Source organism: Danio rerio, chromosome 7 (genome assembly GCF_049306965.1).
Source record: "Danio rerio strain Tuebingen ecotype United States chromosome 7, GRCz12tu, whole genome shotgun sequence".
Classification (NCBI taxonomy): domain Eukaryota; kingdom Metazoa; phylum Chordata; class Actinopteri; order Cypriniformes; family Danionidae; genus Danio; species Danio rerio.
The window spans coordinates 674929-700483 of NC_133182.1; the positions used below are offsets into that span (position 1 = coordinate 674929).

Consider the following 25555-nt stretch of genomic DNA (forward strand, 5'->3'; position numbering starts at 1 on the left):
CACACACACACACACACACACACACACACACATCAGGAGAGCGTGTCGGTGAATGAGAGCTGCAGATGACCATCGCAAACACTCACACACGGTTAACATCATCATACATCAGCAGACACCGCAGAGCTGGAATAATCACACACACCAGGGCTATTCAATTAGTCATGAGAGCCGGTTCAGGAAAAGCATCCCAAAGGAAGGGCTGGAGATGAATAATAACAGCAATAATATTAATAATAATAAGAATCATCATCATTTTAATCATAATACTGATGATAATAATAATAATAATGCTCAGCAATAATATTGACTCACCCAAGCTGAGGTTTGGAAGATAGTTTGCAAGCTCCGCAGTGGCAAAGCAGCGGGGGTGGATGAGATTCACCCTCTGTATCTTAGCTCTCTGGACGTTGTGGGGCTGTCATGGCTGACACGTCGCAAGGAGGTCAGGGACCGTACCTCTGGACTGGGAAACTGGGAAATAGTGGTTCCCATTTTTAAGAAGGGGGACCGGAGAGGGATCACTATCCTCAGCCCTCCCGGCGAAAGTCTATGTACAGGAGAGGAGGATCCGGCCAATAGTTGAACCTACAGTAGGATCCAGGAGGAACAATGCGGTTTTCGTCCAGGCCGTGGTACATTGGACCAGCTCTGTACCCTCAGCAGGCTGCTCCAGGGTTCATGGGAGTAGGAGAAGAAGACTTGGAGAAGGCATTCGACTGTGTCCCTCGTGGCATTCTGTGGAGGGTGTTGGTGTTTCTGTGTGGAGTTTGCCTGTTCTCCCCGTGTTGGCGTGGGTTTCCTCCGGGTGCTCTGGTTTCCCCCACAGTCCAAACACATGTGCTATAGGGGAACTGATCAACTACACTGACCATAGTGTATGAGTGTGTGTGTGTGAATGAGTTTGTATGGGTGTTGCCCCATGTGCTGGAACAGTTGGCGGTTCATTCCGCTGTGGTCATCCCTGATTAATAAAGGGACTAAGCTGGAAAATGAATGATGATGATGATGATGATGAATGTGTGTTTGATGGTCAGAGGTTCTAGTGCTGCTGGAGGATCCTGAACACTGAAGACTGCAGTACTGATGATGATGATGATGATGATGGAGAGTGTGTTATCTTTACCACAGGAATAAATATCCACACAGCTTTAAATCCAGTAATATTCCCCAGCACTGCAGCCTATTGATGAGCACATCTTCAACAAACACACACACACACACACACACACCATCACTGCCTGCCAATACATGGAAAACAGATGGACTTATCATAGGATAATCTATATGATGTAGGTAATATAGTGTGTGTGTGTGTGCTGTAATGTACGTCTTTCTTTTGTGGTGTTACCGCGGTGATGGTAACCATGTGCCATCATTCCTCCATTCCTCCTGCCTGTCACGGTTACCAGGCAACAGGCTCGTCTCCTGGCAACAGCCTGTGACTGAACAGCTGTAGAGTCACACGCATCTGCTGGGAACCAGCGCTCATGCAGCACCTGTGTGTGTGTGTGTGTGTGTGTGTGCGTGTCAGAATGCTTCATATCTGCATATTAAAGCTGCAGTGTGTGTGTTTCTGACTCTTCCCTATGCTGGACACCATCGTGTGTGTGTGTGCAGATAGTGAGGTGTTCCCGGGATTCTCCTGTATTACCCAGTTCTATCCCGCTATCGTCCCGTAAAGGTGTTCTCCATTCTTCATGTAGCGGTGCGTGACTGTCAGCTGACGCACTCCATAGGGATAAACAGACACTGTTTCCCAAACAGATTCTGTACACACCATTTGAAGCGGAGGTGAAGTCTGGGTTTTGGGTGTGTTTGAGCAGACATATACACATCATTAATAATAATAATAATAATATCTAAAGATGGCACTAATTTTGTCCTAAATGTGTGTAAACAGTCAGGAAAGCAGTCGAATGCGTCGTCATAATGTCAGATGTGTGCAATTTAAAGTGACACCTCTGTTATTTAATGTAATCAAATGAAACATCTGAATCAGCGGTTCTCAAACTGTGGTATGATTAACGCACTGTGCTAAACTGTTTACTTTAGTGCATCTCGTCATCAGCTGCTAAAAATCAACACAAATGACGCAGAACTAGAGAAAGAGGTGTGTTGTGCTTGCAGAGCAGATACGCGCTAGAGCAGTGGTCCCCAACCTTCGGGCCACAGACAGGCACCGGTCTATCCAACCCGGGCTCATTGTGGAAACGTAGCCCCGCGGACGTTTTGCGGATACGCGAGAGGCCGCTGTGCGCACTTTTTCACGTCTCGGGCGCCTCTCAGGAGCGCGCGCCGTTCTCGTGCGAAAAGCCGCCGGATCGGCCGACCTGGCCGCCCTCCTCTTCCTCCTCCTCCTTCCCTAAACCCGAGCGACGGTTTGCAAAAGCTGTCCAGAAAAAAAAAAAGCAAGAGCCCTCATCTTCGTTTTCGACCGCATTTTCGAATCCCGCCGCATTCTTGCCCTTATTTTTCGGATTCTGTTTTTCGTCTTACCTGATTTCCGGAACCGCTGTTCCCCGCACTCGATCCCGGTCATCGTCCCCACAGCCGGCTCCTCCTCCTCCTCCGGGGCCTCCGCTCCGCCAACGCAACGCTGTGAGCTAAGCGGACAAACTGGTTGCATCGGGAAAGCCCTCCACTCGGAGGCGAGCCGTCGGCCGGCGAGCGCGAAGATGAGGGGCGGAGTGGCGCCACACCCCCCCGCAGCGTTCGCTCAAAAAAACTAAACGCGTCCGTACATATCTCCGGCCACGTAAATCGCGGTCTCCAGAAACATCCGCGGGGCTACGTTCCAGAATGAGCTTGGGTTGGGTCTATCAATTAGTACCAGCCGCACAAAAAGTTATTAATTATTTCCATTTTATTTATTATCTCAGTCTGAACAATCATTTATTATGAAAAATATTTTACTTTGAAAAATGAGCATCATTCACGTGAGCATCAAATTTTAACCCACAGGCTAGCAAAATGAGTAGAAACTGCAGCACGCGCTTGCGTATTCCAGGCGTACGCAGTTGAAAACATCTTAACTTTTCAGAGTGCCACACTGCGATGTGGTCAAGTTGTCAAATTGTACAAATTTCGAACTGTGCAGTGCTGTAGCTGCTTAATTTGGCCAAACTACGCAACTTTATTTCAATACTGCGCATTTTGGTGGTTCTTGGAGAGATAATTTTTTTTTAGTTGGTACTTGGTGAGAAAAGTTTGAGAACCACTGATCTAAATAAATAAGAGAGTCATTCGCTGCTCTTTAATCAGGATGTGTGAGTTATACGGTGAAGAAACGGCTAATGAGATTTGGGAACTCTTTTTCATTATAAGAGCTATCCATGTTAATAAGCTGGACTGTTTGCTAATGTATTTGCTGCTGCTGTATGCTATTTATTTATTCTTATGTAAATAATAATAATAATAATACATAATAGTGACCGTTTAACAGCTTATTTACAATAAGACAGCTGCAGTATTTTGGGGATTTTTAAAGGGGGCAGGGTGGGATCTCTTATTATCTCTGGTGGGCATATCCCTTATGTTCACATCCCAGTGTCGACAGGTATGGATTGAACACACACGTGTGTTTATCTGAGAGAGCGCTGAAGGCTGTTATACATTCATTCATTTTCTTTTTAGGCCTTTATTAATCAGTGTTCACCACAGCGGAATGAACCGCCAACTATTCCAGCACGTTTTACGCAGTGGATGCCCTTCCAGCCGCAACCCATCACAGAGAAATGAAGGCTGTTATTCTGCTTTAGACATGTGCAGAATGCCTGTCTTTGCTTTGATCTCTGTAGCTCCACCCACTGCCAGTTCAGCCAATTATATTTGAGCACCTCGGGTTGCCAGATGGAGGGAAACAGTGTATTTCAGTTCCTCCATATAAGAGTGCGGCCCTAGAGGACAGCAGCAGCCTCTGAAATCAGACTTAGAGTAATAGAAATACACATTAGTCAGAAAATATAAATGAAATAATCTAAATATTCATTCATTCATTTTCTTGTCGGCTTAGTCCCTTTATTAATCCAGCGGAATGAACCCCCAACTTATCCAGCAAGTTTTTACGCAGTGGATGCCCCTCCAGCCGCAACCCATCTCTGGGAAACATCCACACACACATTCACACACACAAACATACACTACGGACAATTTAGCCTACCCAATTCACCTGTACTGCATGTGTTTGGACTGTGGGGGAAACCGGAGCACCCGGAGGAAAACCACACGAATGCAGGGAGAACATGCAAACTCCACACAGAAACGCCAACTGTGTCGAGGATCAAACCAGCGACCCAGCGACCTTCTTGCTGTGAGGCGAACATGCTACCCACTGCGCCACTGCGTCGCCCATAATCTAAATATAACAAGCGTAAACATTAGCTGGGTTCAGTGTAATGCTGGCTTCACAGAGCACCGCGTCACTCTCTCTAGCTTACTCACAGGATGTTTTTCGCCTCAACTCGATCTTCAGCTCAAGATGAATTAGCAGCTGGTATGAGTTTGCTCAGAAGACATGGTTGAGGAGAATTCTGCTCATTTATGGCAAATATTGGCCCGTTTCCACTGAGTGGTATGGTATGGTATGCTTTTACAGCAGTTTCCACTGTCAAAAGATACCTAAAAGCAAACCGCTACATAGCACTTTTTAGGTCTCCTTTCTAAAGGGCACCAGCCCAACAAAATGATACCAAAAAGCAGAGCGAGCTGAGCTGAGCACTATTGGTTTACAGAGAAGCGTCACTCACTCGTGCACAAGCCAGAATGAAAACAAAGGAAGAGACATTTTTACAAACACAGCCGAGACATTACACCATGATAATATATACAATAATGAGCCACGGTCAATCCAAGCTCAAGCAAACCTTGTGGTCATCTTGATGCCAAGAAGAGCAGAATCTGCCGGCTCCTGTTGTTGTTTTACGAGGCCGTCTAAAAGTGCGAACGTGCATGATTAGTGAAGTGCTTCTGACACTCGATCCTTTCAGAAACAGACAAGCACGATATAGAGAGGAGTATGAAAGCATATGAGTAGCATAATTCAATTCAAAATGTAATATGAAAATGGCAATGCAATATGTTAAATGGCAATGTGTTTCTGTAGTTGAATTTGCATTTTCCAAGACATATGAGCAATGTTTGGTGCAGAATGAAAATGTAAATTAAATTACATTATTTGAATTTCTTATTTTAAACGTAAATTGTATCCACATTTTAAAGCTTTATAAGTAGCAAAATTAATATGAAAATGCTATACACAAACTGATTTTGATGTGAATAAAGTACAAGCAGAAACTGTAGAAAAATGATCATATAAATGTTATTTGTCCTAAATGCATTTACACTGGCGTCTAGGAAACGCAGGATTACATTTTCAGCATAACAGCATGGGATGTGTGTAGCAAAATTAATTTTGAACTGTAATACGCAAAACGATAATGCAATATGTAAATGGCAGTGTATTTCTGCATTTCAGTTAGCATTTTCCAAGACATATGTGCAATGTTTGCTGCAGAATGAAAATGAAAATGAAAAAAACATAATGCATTTTCATTTAACACACCGCGACGAATGAAAGCCGATTTGAAATTGAAAATGCATTCTGGCCTGGCCACGCCCACAGACGGCCGCCGTTGCTGCAAGGCGGGTTTTAGGTTATGTCGTCACAGCTGCCGCGAGGACTATTTGGGACATTTGGCAGCATAAACATGGCGAAGTCTGTTCCTCAGCGGCTTCGTGAAGCTGCACAAGCCCTCGAGCGTGAACTGGGAAATACTTTAGAAAACCAATCACCTCCTAGCTCAGTAAAGTTGGCTTTAGGTTTGATATTCGTGCACGCAGTTTTAGGGATCATCTGCGATTTACATCAACAGCAATACAGAAACACATTGCCATTTAACATATTGCATTGCCATTTTGCATAATACATTTTAAATTGAATTATGCTGCTCATACGCTTCCATAGAGGAGCACATGGCACACACTACTAGGTTTAACTATTATCATCATCACATTTATGAATTATTATTTATGGGATTACGATGTTGACGTTACACACAGATGAGAGGTCTGCTCTGGCTGAGATGTACGTCCTGTGTTGTGTTTGAACCTGAAGAAGGACTAAATGTCTGCTGTGTGTAGTTTTACTGTAATTGGTAACATATTGGAGTCTGTAAGGGTGTGTGTGTGTGTGTGTTCATATATGTTCATTTATTTATTTGATATCATTGCAGACGGTACAGTCGGCTCCTTCACACCATCATTAATCTGCAGTTATGGTCATGTTGATGAAAGGTTAGTGATGAACATCTACACAGTATTGATGTGTATAGAGCCTCCGTGTTGTGAGAAGTGCTGCTCATAAGATATGTGAGTGACCTGTGCAGCTTAGGTACGACTGTAGACCTTTTGAGAATGTGCCGGGTCTGGTACCTGTACTTCTGAGAGTATAGATAGGAACATGACAAGTGTTGATCTGAAAGTGTGTGTAAATGTGTGTTTGTTGATGGAGCTGATCCGTCAGATCATTAGTGATGGGTCGTTCATGAACGATTCGTTCAATTTGAACGAATCTTCAATATGACTCGGGAACTACGAGTCCTCTCAGGGAGTGATTCGTTCATCCGCGCGTGCGCACATTTGTGCAGGTGGTCTCGTTCATTTCAAGTCTTCATCACATTGGCAGAAGCCAATCATACGCGTTTAGAGCCGGAAAAAGAATTGATCTGTTCATCTCTCGAGTCCTCGTGTTTGAGTCATTCTGTCACGTGATGAACGAATGATCATGGCTCCTATCGGCTCAGACTGTGCATTGATTAAGATTATATGTGACTGTCAGTGTAACGTGAATGAACCCCTGACATTTGAAGACATGAAGAGGTGAGCTGAGCAAACAGACGACAATACCTTCATAGACAAAAGAGCAGGTCAACATTCAGTTATTATTTATCCTTCTTATAGTATTCTAGTTATGACTTATTTGTCGTGTGATCAACCTTTTGGGCTAGTTGTAGATGTGTTTGGAAGCAATTCGTAACATTTTAATAATATTTTGGCCAATTGAACCAAATGAACGAAATGACTCGAAAAAAGATTCGTTTATCTTGATCAGTATCCGAGTCAGTAAAATGATCCGAACGTCCCATCTCAACAGATCATCAGACCTGTGTGTGTTTCCATCATCAGCTTAATTTGATCTGCACAGAGCCGCTTTAGCGAGGTATAAGCCAAGCGGCTGAGGAATCATCAGCTGAACTCCTCATCACAGTCAGACAGCGTCAGTGTGTGTCTGCAGATCATTACTGAGCAATAAACCATGCAGAAACGCTTTTCACACTGAAATAGCTATTACATTTTACACATCCATACAGGGAAAAGGCAAGTCGCGCGATGAATTAAAGATGACGCTCTGGAGCTGGAAGAATGAAGGAGTGTTTTCCAGTAAAACACACTGTGATAATCTTCATTTACAGCTCTGAGGAGCGCTCGACAGCGGATAACAGCTTTAAACAGCACTTTTTTATGATTTAATATTAATATTCTGGTTGTTGTGAGTGTGCCAGTTTAGGTTCAGTTCAGCACACAGTTCAGATCTGTTTATTATAATGTGTTAAAGAGTGTGATGTTGGGTGTGTGTACACAGCTCGCTGTTGTAGGGGCGTGTTGCTTCCTATGAAAATTAGTTTCAACTTCCCGCCCAACGTAACAAGTGGGTGGAGCCAACAGCTCCCCCGCTGTGTGTATGGCAGCAGACAGGCAGACAGAGAGAAGCAGCATGAGTGAGAGGACCAGCATTCAGCCATGAGCCTACTGTTGAGGAATCAATATCCAAATCTGTCAGAGTGGTGCTTACAAAATCATTTGTGTCTCTGTATAGTTTTACAGCCGACTGTGTGCTAAAGTTCCGAGCTTGCACACTGAGACTAATAACCATGCACACTGAATAACCTGTCGGCTTTGCTTGGAGTTGATGCTGTTTGGATGCATTTATTGTCTTTCTCAAACACAACTAATAGCCGGCAGCTGGCTCTCCTCAACTCTCACAGGGTCACTCGCTGAAGCTGAGCAGGGCTGAGGCTGGTCAGTGCCTGGAGACCACATGGGAACACTAGGCTGCTGTTGGCAGTGGTGTTAGTGAGTTCAGCAGGGGGCGCTCAACCTGCGGTCTGTGTGGGTCCTAATGCCCCAGTGTAGTGAAGGGGACTCTATACTGCTCAGTGAGCGCCGTCTTTCAGATGAGCTGTTAAAGTGAGCTCCTGACTCTCTGTGCTCATTAATAATCCCAGGATGTCCTTGGTAAAAGAGTAGGGATACTGGCCAAATCTGCCCACTGTCCTCTTCATCATGGCCTCCTAACATCCCCATATCATAACTGTCTTCATCACTCTGTCTCCTCTCCACCAATCAGCTGCTGTGTGGTGCGGAGCAATACACTGCAAAAAATGCTTTTCTTGCTTAGATTTCTTGTCTTGTTTCTAGTCCAAATGTCTAACAATTCCTAAATCAAGAAGAATTTTCTAGCCAAGCAAAACATACTGTCTTGTTTTGAGAAATAATATGCCATTATTAAGTGAGTTTTTCTGTAAAACAAGCAAAATAATCTGCCAATGGGGTCAACAAAATAATCTTACGTCAAAAGAAAAAAACAAGATTAATTTGCTTCCCCCATTGGCAGATTATTTTGCTTGTTTTAAGGAAAAACTCACTTAATTTTGGCATTTTATTTCTCAAAACAAGACAATTTGTTTTGCTTGTCTAGAAAATGCTTCTTAATGTAAGAAATTTTAGATATTTAGACTAGAAATAAGACAAAAATCTAAGCAATAAAAGCTTTTTTTGCAGTGTAGGGCAGCCGTCTCCTCATCCAGGTGGATGCTGCACACTGGTGCTGGATGAGGAGATTCCCCCATCACCTGCTGGATTATTGATTATAAGTGTGCAATACTCACTGCACAACATGACTCCAGTGATAATCTCAGAATGCTGCATGTATCAGTCCTGCTGAGTCACGATGTGTTTTCCTGACAGATCATTGAAGATGTTGACGTCTTTGTAGAGCTCTGTGTCTGCTCATGTGTGTATTCCTGTCTGTTATTGGTGTTTATTCTGGTAAACAAAGTCTGTCTAAAATGAAAGTGTGTAGAGAGGGATTCTCTATTTATGTCTTAAAGTGAAACTCCTGCTCTTTTGAGAGGGCTCTGGATGTAGATGCAATCTGAGCTGCATGCAATGCTTTTTAATGGGCTCACCTAACCCCACCCCTAGTCCCGCCCCCCACAGTGATGTCACTAGCTCCACTGAGCGCCTTGTGTCTGATGTTGCACCACTGAGAGATGCAGTCTCAGCTTGCTTTCTGAAGGCTGCGTGCAGATAGTGTGGACTTCTAGGAGAGTGTTTAATAGAGACACACACGATGGGGAGTAGGATTATTAAACGGCAGACACGGCAACCAGTGCAAAAGGAAATTACAATAACCAATTACAATAAATAATGTCAATTATAGTGACCCATGAGGGTTATTTTTCTCCTATTTCCCAGATGATGTTGAACAGATTCAGGAAATGTTCACAGTGTTTCCTCTAATGTTTGTTCTTCTGGAGAAAGTCTGATTTGTTTTATTTCAGCTAGAATAAAAGCAGTTTTTAATAGTGTTAAAGTCATGTTAAGGTCAATATTATTCACCCCTTCAGCAATATTAGTGTTGGATTGTCTCCAGAACAAACCACTGTTATACAATGACTTGCCTAATTACCCTAACTTTACCCTAATTACCCTAGTGAAGCCTTTACATGTCACTGTAAGCTGAACACTAGTGTCTTGAAGAATATCTAGTCTAATATTATGTGCTGTCATCATGGAGAAGAGAACATACATCAGTTTTTAGAGATGAGTTATTGGTGTGTGTGTGTGTGTGTGTTTGTGTGTGTGTGTGTGTGTGTGTGAATATGTATTTACAGTGCTGGATTCCTCTGCATTAACACACCTCGTTAGCGCTGATTGAACCGCTTGCTAATGATTGCTAATGAACGGCTGTTAATTATTAAAGCGCTCGTCTCCGGGTCTGCCAATGCGCCCAGCGTCTCTCTCCTTCCGCTCACTCAGGGGTTTTCCACTTCCTGTTGACGCAGGAAGAGATGAACAGGCGCTGTGATTGGCTGCTTCTCCTCCTGTTTCTGCCTATTAAAGGAGCTCGTGGAGAGACGAATATTAATGACGCTCTGCGTTATTAGCTGACACTGCTCATTATACAGAGAGCGAGAGAGAGACAGAGAGAGTGAATGCAGTGGCGGAGCTAGAATCTTTACATGTGGTCATGTGGTAACACACACACACACACATTGCACTCAAATACAAAGATACACACAAACACATTGAAAGTGTTTAGAAAACATGAATCTATTTCATTTACAACATATAATACAAAATATGAACGTAATACTTATCTACTCACTTTGTTGTATATAATAACTTACACACACGAAGGGCTGGACTGCGACAAAAAAATCTGCCCGGGCATTTTGGGCCAGAGCGGCTCTCTACATACAATCAAAATGCTCCACATCTGTGCATGCCCGAGAATATGTTTACCAGCTCCTTAAAGCACATGAGCCATATATATATATATATATACACTCTCAGAAATAAAGGTATGTGAGCTGTCACTGGCGTGGTTCCTTTTCAAAAGATACACATTTGTACTTAAAGGGTTCATATTGGTACCTTAAAAGTATATATTACTACCTACATTTTTTAAGAGGGACACTTTTGTACTTTTTAGCTACTAATATGTACTCTTGAGGTGTAAATATCCCCAGGTGAAAAAAAAGTGTACTAAAATACACATACTTAGTACACTTATCAGTGCTGTACTAAAAGTGCTCTATTTTCACACACTAGTTTTGTACTTAATGTACTAGAAGATAGTATTAAGTACATGTTAAGATAAACTTAATACCATCTAAGTGCACTCAACTGTGCTATTTTGAGACACCCTGAAATTGAATTAAAATGTGCTTTTAACATACTATATCTGTATTTAAAAATATATGTTTAGTTACATCTAGAAATACACTTAAACCCTAATTTTAAACATTTAAATATATTTATGACTAATTTAAAGTATAATAGTAATATATTAAAATAATATACAAATTGTAAAAAGTGTTAAAATTGTAAATTGTAAAAAAAAAAAAGTGTAAAAACAGCATCTGTGCTTCATCAAAACACTTTAATATTGATGTGCAATAAACCACAAGTCCAAAAATACCTTATGGGAGGAGCAAAAACTGAGAACACACAAATATAAATGAGATGCAACATTACAGCACATATATCAAATGAAAAGACATTTTAGGAAAATGTACTTCTACTACAATACATTACTAATAGATTTTTAATAAAGTCAATTTAATATAAACTTAAAATTACCACACTCAAAATCTATTTAAGTGTTAGTGATAGTATTGCATTCACATTAAGTGTGCTTAAGTACAACATTTGGGAGAATGTACTTCTACTACAACACATTACTAATAGATTTTTTATATATTAACTTATTTTAAGCTTAGGATTAGTATGTAAACAGTGCACTAAAAATCAACTAATGTTTAAAGCATTTAAAGCACACTTTTGAAAAACACACTAATAAAACTCTTTTGGATGTTTTTTTCTGTAGTGTACTTTATTGTAGTACACTAAACATGTATTTAAGTATTACTGGTATTTAGTATACTTTTGTCAAGTGTACTAAAGTCCTACTGAAGTATAAACATACGTTTAATGAGTATATTCATAGTGTAAAACCATCAAACTTTTATTTAACACAAAAAAATAACAATGAGCTAAAAATGTATTTGCGGGTATTTAAGTGTATTTTAGTTGCATTTAATTATATATATTTTTTCACCTGGGTTGACCTTTTAGGTAGAAATGTGTATCTTTTGAAAAGGTGCCACCCCAGTGACAGCTCACGTAGCTTTATTTCTGAGTGTAGGAAATAATGAGTTAATATTATAATTAAGTTATAATCCACACTGGGAGTCCATCTTGTGTGTGTCGGTGTGTTTTGAGGGAGCCCATATTAAAAAATGAACATAACAAAAACTGCCTAATGATGCACACAGGTAATGTTGATTACCAAGATAAAGAGAAATAATGAAAGCAATGTGTGTCAGAGAGCCTTAACAAATGTTTAACTCAATGAAACATCACGCACAGCTTAAAGACTGGAAATAGTCAGTCAAACGAACTTAAACCATTAAAAATTCTAATATTTATTTGGGCCTGAATTACAAAACTAAATGTAAAGAGAGCAGGGTTAGTTTTGCTGAAGTTGCACACTAGTTTGATCATGTATAAACATCATTATCACTGTATTGTATAAATATCAGGCCCAATCCTAATTCTACCCATTAGCTCTTCCCCTTACCGATTACCAATTCTCTGTAGCTTGAAGGCGTAGGGCTAAAGGGAAGGGGCAGATAGCCTTTTAAATGGAGATTTTTCAGGACCACACTCGAAACCAAGGAGTAAGAGAATTTCCCAGCATACACCAGCCACAACAGCAGGATAGCTGCACCCGGACATCAGGAGATCCACAAATTAGCATTTGTTGTCATTATTACGAATTCTCTCAACAAACAGCACATGTTTAATATAGTCATAACCATGTCTGTGTTTTACCGTCACGCTTTAATAAAAACACTCATGTAAAAACTGCTAAATGTGGCGATCAATAATCCATAATCATATCTCCTGTACAGCAGCCCCACAACATCCTGACACTCCAGTCCCCTGTCAGAAGAGTCTAGTGTGTGTGATGAGCTGTTCACAGTGTCTGCTGTAATGTTCATGCTGTTCTGGTGTGTTTACATGATGAATATGGCCACGGTGTGAACACACAGTACAGTTATGATCTTATTGCCACATTATATGTCATGATAACATGATATCTGCCTTCAGTGATGTCCTGAAGATAAACACCAAACAACACAACTGGAGTAACTCCAGCAGTCTCCATCGTCTGATCTCATATGAAGCAGGAGATGGCGATGACACATGATGACGTGTGCGGGTGCTGTAGTGCTGGCACAATTCTTAGGGGTGAATTTTAAAGCCCTTCCCCTTCACACTCGGTTTCAAGGGGAAGAGGTACAACAATAGAATTGGGATTGGGCCTTATTGTAACTATAAAGAAAGTGTTGTGATATCACAGGTGATTGTCTTCTGACCGAGTGTCTACTTCTGAGCATGAGTAGCAGACAGTTCTTCAGGATCTATATCATTTGTAAAACAAAGAGTTTCAAGGGAAACAGCAAAGGAGGAAGTAGCCACAGGCCTTGGTGCAGATGAAAGGAAAAGGTTATTTATATGGACAGATAGATATTCAGACAGACAGTGATAGAGTGATCTGTGCAACAGTTGCTGATCCGCGGCGTGCTGCAGATGCAAAATGCAAACGCCTGCACGCTGCTTCTGCTCTCCATGAACACACGTGTGTGTGAAACAGGCGTCACTTTCAGATATTTTGACAAATACACACTGACGTTGCGCACAAACACAGAGCCCGAAATCGCAGTTTGTAATTGGGTCCACCCAGGGGCGTCGCTGGACCCCATTTAGTGGGGACAAAATCGCCAGTGCCCCAGTTAATGCTTTGAGATATGATTTACTTAATCTGCACGTGTATTTATTAAGAGTGATAATGCCAGAGTAAAGACGGGATTCTCTATGTGCAACTTAACCAGCGCTGGTGAAAGCAATGCAGCTTAATCTACAGCAAACTGAGCATGTGCACAGAAACAAACACACCTGAGCGCCTCATGATCTGCTCCTGCTTGACATGTGCAATGCTCCCGGTCCGGTTGTGAACAAGCACGCTGGAAAAATAGCCACACCGCTCATGTGCTGTGAAACCGGCGTAACAGTGTTTTATACTGCACGCAGTGACTTTTGCAAGTCAACAGAACTAAAGTTTGAGTAGAATGATGGTGATCTTATTCAGGCTAAGCATGACCCCTGATAGTTTGTTTGGGGGTGAAGAGTCAGGGGGGTCAGACTTAATAAATCTAATTCTCTGCCTTGAGTCGGGTCTAAGGCAACACACATCTGATCACTCTATAAACATCTGTCTATATATTTTATAGAATTTAATTCTAATAAATTAATATTCAAGCAAAAGATTTCTTAAATGATCTCAGCATCACTCCAGCGGTGTCTTTAGATTGTTTTCCGGTTACGTGTAGATTAATTTCTGTTATTTATGTAGAATAATAATTGTATAATAAGAATAGCACTGCTATTTATTTATAGTTATAAAACAGCACAGGTCAGTGTGTGTGCTGTGATAATCCAGGTTTGCTTAATTTGGTTTGGTGGTGGGAGTCAGATTATGATGAGGGTCACAAGTGTCTGATGAGCTTCTGATGATGCCTTCTTTTAATTATTCTTAATATTCTGTTAATGTAGGCTGTATTTACATTGTTTAGATGCCATGGACCATACATGTCCGATAAGAATCTGCTTTCTTATGTTAAGTCTCAATGTATACTGTTGAAAGATTTCATTTATTTGCTAAATGTGTAAGTGCATAAGTGCATTTTACTGATTACAATACTGTATTTACTTGCGAAATTTTTATTTTATTTATTAATTTAGTTGTTTAAATCAAAAATTGTACAATCATTAGAATTATTTGAATAACTACTATTAGAATTAGTCGAAATATTTTAATGCAAAAAAGCAAAACAAATTAAAATGAACTAAAATAAAAAATAATTCAAACTCAAGCAGACTAAAATTAAAGAAAACGGCAAGACAGATTAAAATAAGAAAATCACAGATAATTGATAATGTCTCTTCATATATATACAGATATATATTGATGTTTGTGTGCATATTCATTAATTTTCCCTTGGCTCAGTCTCTTATATATCAGCGGTTGCCACAGTGGAATGAATCACCAACTATTTTGGCGCATATACAGTTGAAGTCAGAATTATTAGCCCCCCTGAATTATTAGCGCTCCTGTTTATTTTTTTCCCCAATTTCTGTTTAATGGAGGGCAGATTGTTTCAGCACATTTCTAAGCATAATAGTTTTAATAACCTATTTCTAATAACTGATTTATTTTATCTTTGTCATGATGACAGTAAATAATATTAGACTGGATATTTTTCAAGACACTTCTATACAGCTTAAAGTGACATTTAAAGGCTTAACTAGGTTAATAAGGTGAACTAGGCAGGTTAGGGTAATTAGCCAAGTTATTGTATAATGATGGTTTGTTCTGTTGACTCTCGGAAAAAAAACTAGCTTAAAGGGGCTAATAATTTTGTCCCAAAAATACTTTTTTAAAAATTCAAAACTGCTTTTATTCTAGCCAAAATAAAACAAATAAGACTTTTTCTAGAAGAAAAAATATTATCAGACACACTGTGAAAATTTCCTTGCTCTGTCAAACTTCATTTGGGAAATATTTAAAAAAGAGGAAAAATATCAAAACTGGGCTAATAATTCTGACTTCAACTGTATATCTACTGTATATACACAGCGTGTGTGTGTGTGTGTGTGTATATATATATATATACATATATATATATATAGAGACTGTCATCTCTGTGGATAAGCTTTAGTGCATTCTGAACATCAAATTGTTTCCTGAATCTAATCTTGTTATTCTCACTTCCAATTTACACCCTTAAATTAAGACCAACATATGATATAAACATCATGTTACAGCTTATAGTTATAAAATAGTTCCAAAATACTTTTCATTAGCAATATATTTAATGTAACTTTTTTATATATATATATATATATATATATATGCTTTGACATGAGCAGTAGAAAATATAGCTAACACTAAAATAATTTAATCAGCTGAATTAATTGAGCAGTTTGTCATTATTTTTCTTAATTTGACAAATATGTCACATCAAAATTCCACCCACTGTTTTAAGGTTAACAGCCCGATGTGACATACAGTCGAAGTCAGAATTATTCGCCCCCTTTTGATTTTTTGATTTTTTTTAATATTGTCCAAATTATTTTTAACAGAGCAAGGAAAAGTTCACAGTTTGTCTGATAATATTTGTTCTTCTGGAGAAAGTGTTATTTGTTTTATTTCGGCTGGAAAAAAAGCAGTTTTTAATTTTTTAAAATCCATTTTTGGGCAAAGTTATGAGCCCCTTTAAGCTATATATTTTTCTCAATAATGTACAGAACAAACCATCATTATACAATAACTTGCCTTATTACCCTAACCTGCCCAGTTACCCTAATTAAGTGAAGCCTTTACATGTCACTTTAAGCTGTATAGAAGTGTCTTGAAGAATATCTAGTCTAATATTATTTACTGTCATCATGGCAAAGAGGAAATAAATCAGTTATTAGAGATAAGTTATGAACACTATTATGATTAGAAATGTGTATATTTGGAAATTATGATTGGAAAACAGAAATTTTGGGGGGGCACTAATAAACAGGGGCGCTAATACTTCAGGGGCACTAATAATTCTGACTTTAACTGTACATGTCACCACCATATCTTCGTACCTTGATTTCCCTGCTGAAAAATCCAGCTTAAACCAGCCTAAGCTGGTGGGCTGATTTTAGCTGGTTGACCAGGTTGGTTTCAGAGGGGTTTTGGCCATTTCCAGGCTGGTTTCCAGCCATTTCCAGCCTGATCTGCTCAGGCTGGGAGATGACCTGCTAAATCCAGCTTGACCAGCCTAGCCAAGATGGGACTCCAGCCAAAACCAGCTATATCAAGCCAGGCTGGTCAAGCTGATTTAAGCTGGATTTGGCTGGTCATTTTCCAGCCTGACCAGCTAAGATCAGGCTGGAAATGGTTGGAAACCAGCCTGGAAATGGCCAAAACCCCTTTAAAACCAGCCTGGTCGACCAGCTAAAACCAGCCAACCATCCTAGGCTGGTTTAAGCTGGATTCTTCAGCAGGGTTATATCAGTTTGTTCAAGAAATGTGTTAAAATCATGGTGAATGTAATCTAGTATTTGTTATTAAAACATTAGAACAGTTAAACGGGTCAAACGTACCTTTAGGACTAGAACACACTCTAGAATCTTTAGAACTGTGAAAGAACACAGATCTTTAAAAGCTGCTGACACTGCAACATGTGCTCCACACACAGCCCACCGTTTTGCACATGTTGCCATGACAACAAAACAGCACACATTCTCACGTGACTGAACCTGGATGTGACTTACACGGCACTGTCAGACTTCCCGAGTTGAAAATGAGGAAAATGCTTTAAAAAGAGCTTTCCAGATGATCACAATTGATTGTGACACCCGCGTCACAGTGGGTTCCTACTGTATGTCAATTTAAGCTGTATAGAAGTGTCTTGATGAATATCTAGTCTAATATTAATTACTGTCATCATGACAAAGAGAAAATAAATCAGTTATTAGAGATGAGTTATTAACACTGTTATGATTAGAGATGTGCTGCAGAAATCTGCTCTCTGATACACAGACACTGGGGAGAAATAAACAGGGGGTGAATAATTCTGAACTCAACTGTATATGTGATTTTTTTTATTTACATTTGTTGTCTGTGTTTTAGCACAGCAGGATCTCCAGCAGAAAAGAGATGTAATGAGATGTACTGTTTTCAATAGTAAATAAATGTGTGTTTTTGAAACTAATGAAGACAGCAGAAGTCTATCATTCATTAGAATTATTCAGCCTGACATGTTTACCGCTCCAAAATACTGTATGATAGATTTTTCAAACAATAGGCTACCATACCATCAGAATCTAATACCGGCCCATGCCTAGGTGACACCCAGGGCGGCCAATCGGGTGTCAGGGGTGTCCATGAATGAACTGCTGCTTCTGTAATGCTGTATGCTGATGTGTGATCTCTCTATCAGTGTTTCAGTGCTGAAGCTGAAGAGTGCACTAACCCTGCGTCTCTCTCTCTCTCTCTCTCTCTCTCTCTCTCTCTCTGTGTGTGTGTGCAGGAGACTCTGCTCCAGCAGGTGAGTTGTGCATGTCTCCTCTGTTCCTCTGTGCTGTGTTGATCCAGTAAAGGTGGAGGCAGACGCTGCTGTCAGCTCCAGTTACTGTCCAGCAGTCATGATGAGGCTCACAACACTCAAACACACTCCTGCATGCGCGCGCACGCTCGTCTCTGTGTGTGTGTGTGTGTGTGTGTAGTGAAGGCTGTATTGGTTTCCATCAATCATGCTCTGGTTAGAGCGAGTGTGTGTTGACGGCTCCGTTTCACTGCAGACACACGAGACACACTCGCACTGTCAGAGGAATATCTGCACATGCACACACACACACACATGCACACACATTCATAAATGCACATATATGCGTACACACACACAAACATGCATATACACACAGTAACTCGTGCATATGCAAGCACACATACACACAAACACACACTCAAACAATAATAATATGTGTGTGTGTGTGTGTGTGTGTGTGTGTGTGTGTGTGTGTGTGTGTGTGTGTGTGTGTGTGTCTGTGTGTGTGTGTGTGTGTGTGTGTGTGTGTGTGTGTGTGTGTGTGTGTGTGTGTGTGTGTGTGTGTGTGTGTGTGTGTGTGATGAGTGTTGTTGAGTAAATCCTGCAGCGCTGCTGTTGTGGGGACTCACACACACTCAGAGGGAATTATGGGAGATGCAGTGCAGAGCAGCGGCTTATACACACACACACACACACACACACACACAATCTGAGCCTGAAAGATAAAGAGATGTGGATCATATCAGCAGCGTACAGCCTGAGAATACGCACACACACACACACACACACACACACATACAAACATGAGTATACAAATACACACACACACACACAAACATGTATTCAAGCACACACACACCCACACACAAACATGAGTACACAAATGTGCACACACACACACACACACACACACACACACACACACACAAACATGTATTTAAGCACACACACACACACCAACATGAGTACACAAATGCACACACACACACACAAACATGAGTACACAAATGCACACACACACACACAAACATGAGTACACAAATGCGCACACACACACACAGACACAAACATGTATTCAAACACACAAACAAACATGAGTACACAAATGCACACACACACACACAACCACACAAACATGTATACAAGCACACACACACACACACACACACACACACACGAGTACAAAAATGCACACGCACACACAAAAACATGTATACAAGCACACACACAAGTACACAAATGTACGCACACATGCACAAACACACACACACACACACGTATACAAGCACACACACGAGTACACAAATAAACGCATACACACAAACACACAAACATGTATACAAGCACACACACACACACAAACGAGTACACAAATGTACGCACACACACACACACGCACACACACACACACATGTATGCAAGCACACACACACACACACACACATGAGTACACAAATGTACGCACACACACACAAACACAATCATGTAAACAAGCACACACACACACACACACACAAGTACACAAATGTACACACACACACACACACACACACACATGTATACAAGCACACACACAAACACACACACACACACACAAGTACACAAATGCACACACACACACACACACACACACAAAATCATTAATAATATAATAATGGAGGAACTTTGATGTTGATGATGGTGTGTGTGTGCGTGCGTGTGCGTGTGTGTGTGTGTGTGTGTGTGTGTGTGTGTGTGTGTTGGTAGTGCCCTGCTTTAAGCAGTTTAGCTTAATAGTAATAGCCTAGTCATAAGTTTTACCAACAGGCAAACAGCTCAGACACACACACACACACACACACACACACCCAGGGTCACACACAGTGTGTGTGTGTATGTGTGTGTGTGTGTGTGTTTCTCGCAGCTTTGCCTTCAGAAATACTCCCTCGCAGAATCTAATTAAAATGTGGGGAAGAGCTGCACTGATATGCCGCTGAGGCCACACACACACACACACACACACACACACACACACACACACACACACACACACACACACACACTGAACCTGAGTGTGATCATGAGTGTGTAGTGCAGATTAAATGTGTCTGCAGTGGTTTTGTGTGTTCAGTGGCTTGTAAATGTGTGTTATTAGATTAAATAGCAGAGAAGTGAGAAGATCAGGGACTGAATATGTGTCTGACACACACACACACACACACACTATTCAGATCAGCAGGAGTGTGTGCGGTAGTCAGAATTTGTGTTCAGAAGCACAAAAACACAGCAGTGTAAACTAATCTGAGAGTGAAACACACTGAAAACAGCACAGTCATCTCACAGTGTTTTCCAGATACTGGGACACATTCCTCAATGCTTAGAAGACTTTTGCAGAACTCTTCCCACAGTTCTCCTCACCGACTCTCAGCTTGGCAGAGCAGTTCATTTCACATTCACAACACACCACAGCTACCAACACACTGCATTCAGCTCTCAAATCAAGTCATTCTTCCAGGACATTAGCAAAGGTGGACAACCCACTGACACACCGTATCACCCACTAAACAATGAGCTAAACACACTCACAGCATGCAGTGTTACAGTGTTGTCCTGTGTAAAACACACACACACACCTCTGTCTATGACTGCAGCATGTGTTCCTGGAATGACTCAGACACGATGCAGAGTTCAGCAATACTTCATGGCCTTTATTTATGAAGTAACTCCTAAACACACACTCCATCCACTGATGCAGATACAGTAGTGATGCTGATCTGGCTGCCTACACTGCATTTGTAGATGTGGAGTGTGCTTCAGTGAAGGACAGCTGCTGAATGTGTTCATGGTGTTCTTGTTTTAGCAGAAGTTGAACAGTTGTGAGAACAGTGTGTAAGCACATGCTAAATGTCCTGTATGTACACAGATTTCTGGCCAGCCACGAGAAGCATCAACTGCTATAGCTTGGAGAAAAGGGTATACGTGTGTGTGGATTTCAGTCAAACACTTTACATCTCCAGGCAGAAAAAAAAATCCTCAATAGATTTGAGGAATGGAGAATATGAAGGGAGATACACAACTAAAAACATGGGTGGGCAGTGAACCAGTTATGATCCAGATGAGCTCTGATTTCTAAACTGCAATTCTGTGTGACAGGTGTTTACCCATGTGATGAGTCAGTATGTAAAGTAAGGCAACTGACTTTATAATTGTGAATGACAGAGTGTTCCTTGTGAAAACAAGAGATTTTCTGCATGAAACTGTGTAAAATGCAGGGAATTGTGTGTAGTGTTTTGAAAAAAGTGTGTTGTGAACCTGCGATTTGAGTGTAAAGCAGGAATTGTGCGTGTAGTTGAGCAGAATTGGTTCAGGGGGTTGGTGCATCAGTTACATGTTGTAGTCATAATTTGTGTGTAAACACTTGGAAAAAACTGTAAATGACGAGGCCACATTTTTGCCAACTGTGGCCCACATTTGTCCTCCATCATTTGGGCCAAATTGATCATTTTCCACATGGGCAACACTAGGTTCACATTCAGATTACATTCTGCCATAAGTGCCAAATCTTTGCCTTAAATGGCTCATGTATGAATCTGAATCTTTGCCCCTCTTTTGTCATTGTACAGGTGGGCCACTTCAGGCCCACATTCATTTTGTCTGGGCCGAAGGAAGACCACCAGTGCCGCATAACTGCCTAACGTGACCCACATTCGCATGCTATCTGGAGAAAGATGTCGTCCCGTATGCATTTTGTGCCAAAACAATGAGAATTGGTCCTTAGTTTAGCTCACGCAGACTTCTGTTGTGCTCACTGTGTCAAGAGTTCTGCAAAAGTGACCTGAGTATTGAGAAATGTGTCCTAGTGTTTGTAAAACACTGTGAAGAAGACGCAATTACAGTTTGATCACATATAGCTGTGTGTTTTACTCTGACATGAGTGTGTTAATAGAGGACGCTGGGCTGCCAGTGAACAGAGTATCACAGTCATCTAATCTAGTGCTCATAAAAGCATCAACCAGCTTTTCTGCATCTGCATCACGGAGAGATATTTACATTAGATGTTGCCTGTGCTGTTGTTGTCTATTGGAGGGAATGCATCAATAGAGCCGCCATCTTAGTACAGGGTAGCACTCCTTTGAAATGAAGGCGGGACCAAGGTGCAGTGGAGAACTGTGGCCATCCAGAGCCCGAGATATACACACACACACATATACACGTATATCTATGATGGGGAGTTTCCACACACACACACACACACACACACTCACACACATGCACGTGCACAAACACACGCACACACACAAGATCAAGTGGTCAAAGGTCACTGAGTGTGTGTGTGTGTGTCCTGTTTGTTCTGGTCCTGCTGATCAATTCCAATCCAGTGAGAGAAATGACGCCAATTAATCATGTTGCCATGGCAGCGGTTGCCGAGTGGTTGCTGAGGGGTTTCCTTAGCAGCAGACAGAGAGGAGGAACAAATGAGCACAGGAAGAAAGGAGAGCTAAAGGCTGTGCGTGCGTGCGTGCGTGTGTGTGCGTGTGTGCGTGTGTGTGTGTGTGTGTGTGTGTGTGTGTGTGTGTGTGTGTGTGTATAATAGACTCCAATATAGTACTGGTATGAAGTATTTGCCACAGTGTACTGTAGTATTCCTGATGCTCTGAGACTCACTCTGGCTGTGTGTGATTCCATGCTTTACTGGGGTGTGTGTCTGGCATCGGTCTAACCTCTGCAGAATGACCTCAGTGTGTGTGTGTGTGCGTGTGTGTGTGTGTGTTTTCAGTCACTGTGGCGTCTGAAATGATCAAGTTAATCAGCGCTCGCAGTTGTTTTATGTCAGACATCACTGAATGTGTCTGAATCATAAGTCTGAGCATCACACACACACACACACACACACACACACACACACACACACACACACACTCACTCACTCATTATGAGAGTATGAGACACACTGCTAGAAGAAAGAGCAGAACCAGTTCAAACTGAGATGAAGCTGAACACACAACATTATTATTATTATGGGAGTCAGTGATTAGCACAGTTGCCTCACAGCAAGAAGGTCGCTGGTTTGAGTCTCGGCTGGATCAGTTGGTGTTTCTGTGTGGAGTTTGCATGTTCTCACGTGTTGGTGTGGGTTTCCTCCGGGTGCTGCGGTTTCCCCCACAGTCCAAACACATGCGCTATAGGGGAACTGATCAACTACACTGGCCGTAGTGTATGAGTGCGTGTGTGTGAATGAGTGTGTATGGGTGTTTTCCAGTATTGGGTTGCTGCTGGAAGGATATCCGCTGTGTAAAACATATGCTGGAATAGTTAGTGGTTCATTCCGCTGTGGCGACCCCTGATGAATAAAGGGACAAAACTAAAGGAAAATGAATGAATGAATGAACACTATGAATGAGTGAGGGCCTCAGCAGATATTCTGACTCTGATTGGCTGTAAATAAACACTGAGCTCTTTATAATCACCAACATTTCACTGACGGCGCTATTAAGAGATTAACACAGCCTACAGAAACACACAATGAAATATTCATGACAACACACACACACACACACACACACACACACACACACACACATTTACACACATATACACACACAGAGAACTACACAGCTTCTTTATTCATCTGAGCCTGCAGACGCCTGCGCTACATCAGCTCTTAACAGCACACACTTTTATATTAAACAAACACACTCACTGGCCACAGTGTCGCCATCAGAAGATGGAGACACTGTGCTCATAAAGGGATGGACATGGTCAGCAGCAATACTCAGGTAGGCTGTGGCGTTGATGCTCAATTGGTACTAATGGACCCAAAGAAAATCTCCCCCACACCATTACACCACCACCACCAGCCTGAACCGCTGATACAAGGCAGGATGATCCATGCTTTCATGTTGTTGAGCCGAGCATCTGAATGTGTCAGCAGAAATGGAGACTCATCAGAGCAGCAACGTTTCTCCAATCTTCTATTGTCCAGTTTTGGTGAGTCTGTGTGAATTGTAGCCTCAGTTTCCTGTTCTTAGCTGACAGGAGCGGCACCCGGTGTGCTCTTCTGCTGCTGTAGCCCATCCGCCTCAAGGTTGGCCGTGTTGTGTGTTCAGAGATGCTCTTCTGCAGAGCTCGGTTGTAACGAGTGCTTATTTGAGTTACTGTTGCCTTTCTATCAGCTGGAACCAGTCTGGCCATTCTCCTCTGACCTCTGACCTCATCAACAAGGCATTTGCGCCCACAGAACTGCCGCTCACTGGAGATTTCCTCTTTGTCGGAGCATTCTCTGTAAAGCCTAGAGATGGTTGTGCGTGAAAATCCCAGTAGATCAGCAGTTTCTGAAATACTCAGAGCAGCCCGTCTGGCAGCAACAACCATGCCACGTTCAAAGTCTCTTAAATCCCCTTTCTTCCCCATTCTGCTCGCTTTGACCTGCAGCAGATCCTCTTGACCATGTCTACATGCCTAAATGCAGTGAGCTGCTGCCATGTGATTGGCTGATTAGAAATGTGCATTAACGTGCAGTTGAACAGGTGTACCTAATAAAGTGGCCGGTGAGTGTATTCTAATGTTAGGATGACTTTAACCAAGAAAATGAGTGTAATATATCTGATGTTGCACACACACACACACACACACACACACACACACACACACACACACACACACACACTGTAGTAATAAGTCCTAATGAAGAGATTTAGTTTAGTAGAGGATGAAGCGCAGGCAGTGAAGGAGATTCACAATGTGATGTGATTCACAACGGCTGCTCATCGCCCTCAAACCACTGTGTGTGTGTGTGTGTGTGTGTGTGTGTGTGTGTGTGTGTGTGTGTGTGTGTGTGTGTGTGTGTGTGTGTGTGCTGTAATTAGCAGTTATTTGCACTGGATTTCATTTGGCTCAGTCATTAGTGTTGCACTAAGACAGTTTGCTGTGAAATCTGAGTTTCCCCTCGGCCAGGAAATTAACAAGACCATTAGTGCATTAGAAAAACCCTGAGCGAGAGAGGGGGGTGGAGAGAGAGAGAGACGTGTGTGAGAGAGGGAGAGAGAGAGAGATGGAGAGATGGAAAGAGAGAGACATGCACACAGGCGGAGGATTATTAGTCTGAGCACTGCAGAACACTAATAATATCAGCAAGTACACTCAGTAGTAAACTACACAGCGCTGCCTCATCACCAGTTCTGCACATTTTGCATATCTGAATGTTGTCTGTTTGCTCAAATAATCCTTCAAGTACACTACATAGCATACAGCAGACTGCATCTCACAGCTATAGCTCCTCCTGAAGCAGTGAGTATACTCAGCATCTCCAGTAGAAGTGCATAGTGTAGTATAGTGTGTAGTGTGCATACTCGGTTCCTCTAATAGACGCGTGTACTCAGCGTCTCCGGTAGTAGTGTGTAATGTAGTGTAGTGTGCATTACTCCATTCCTCCAGTAGTAGTGCTTAGTGTGCATATTCAGCATCTCCAGGATTAGTGTGTAGTGTAGTCTGTAGTGTGCATACTTAGCTTCTCCAGTAGTAGTGTGTAGTGTAGTGTGCATACTCAGCTACTCCAGCAGTAGTGTGGAGTGTAG

At 41.6% G+C, this 25555-nt stretch overlaps 2 protein-coding genes across 44 annotated transcripts in view; one reads left to right on the forward strand and one right to left on the reverse strand.

Moving 5' to 3' along the window:
- The window catches only part of nrxn2b (neurexin 2b), a 479670-nt gene that overhangs the window by 190997 nt on the left and 263118 nt on the right, over positions 1 to 25555 (forward strand). For 28 of the 43 annotated variants that reach the window (XM_073906700.1, XM_073906730.1, XM_073906720.1 and 25 more), the window contains one exon: positions 17985 to 18002. In XM_073906700.1, the coding sequence (XP_073762801.1) occupies positions 17985 to 18002 (18 nt within the window). 43 annotated transcript variants of the gene reach the window in all.
- The window catches only part of alpk1 (alpha-kinase 1), an 859942-nt gene that overhangs the window by 44088 nt on the left and 790299 nt on the right, over positions 1 to 25555 (reverse strand). The window lies entirely within an intron of this gene.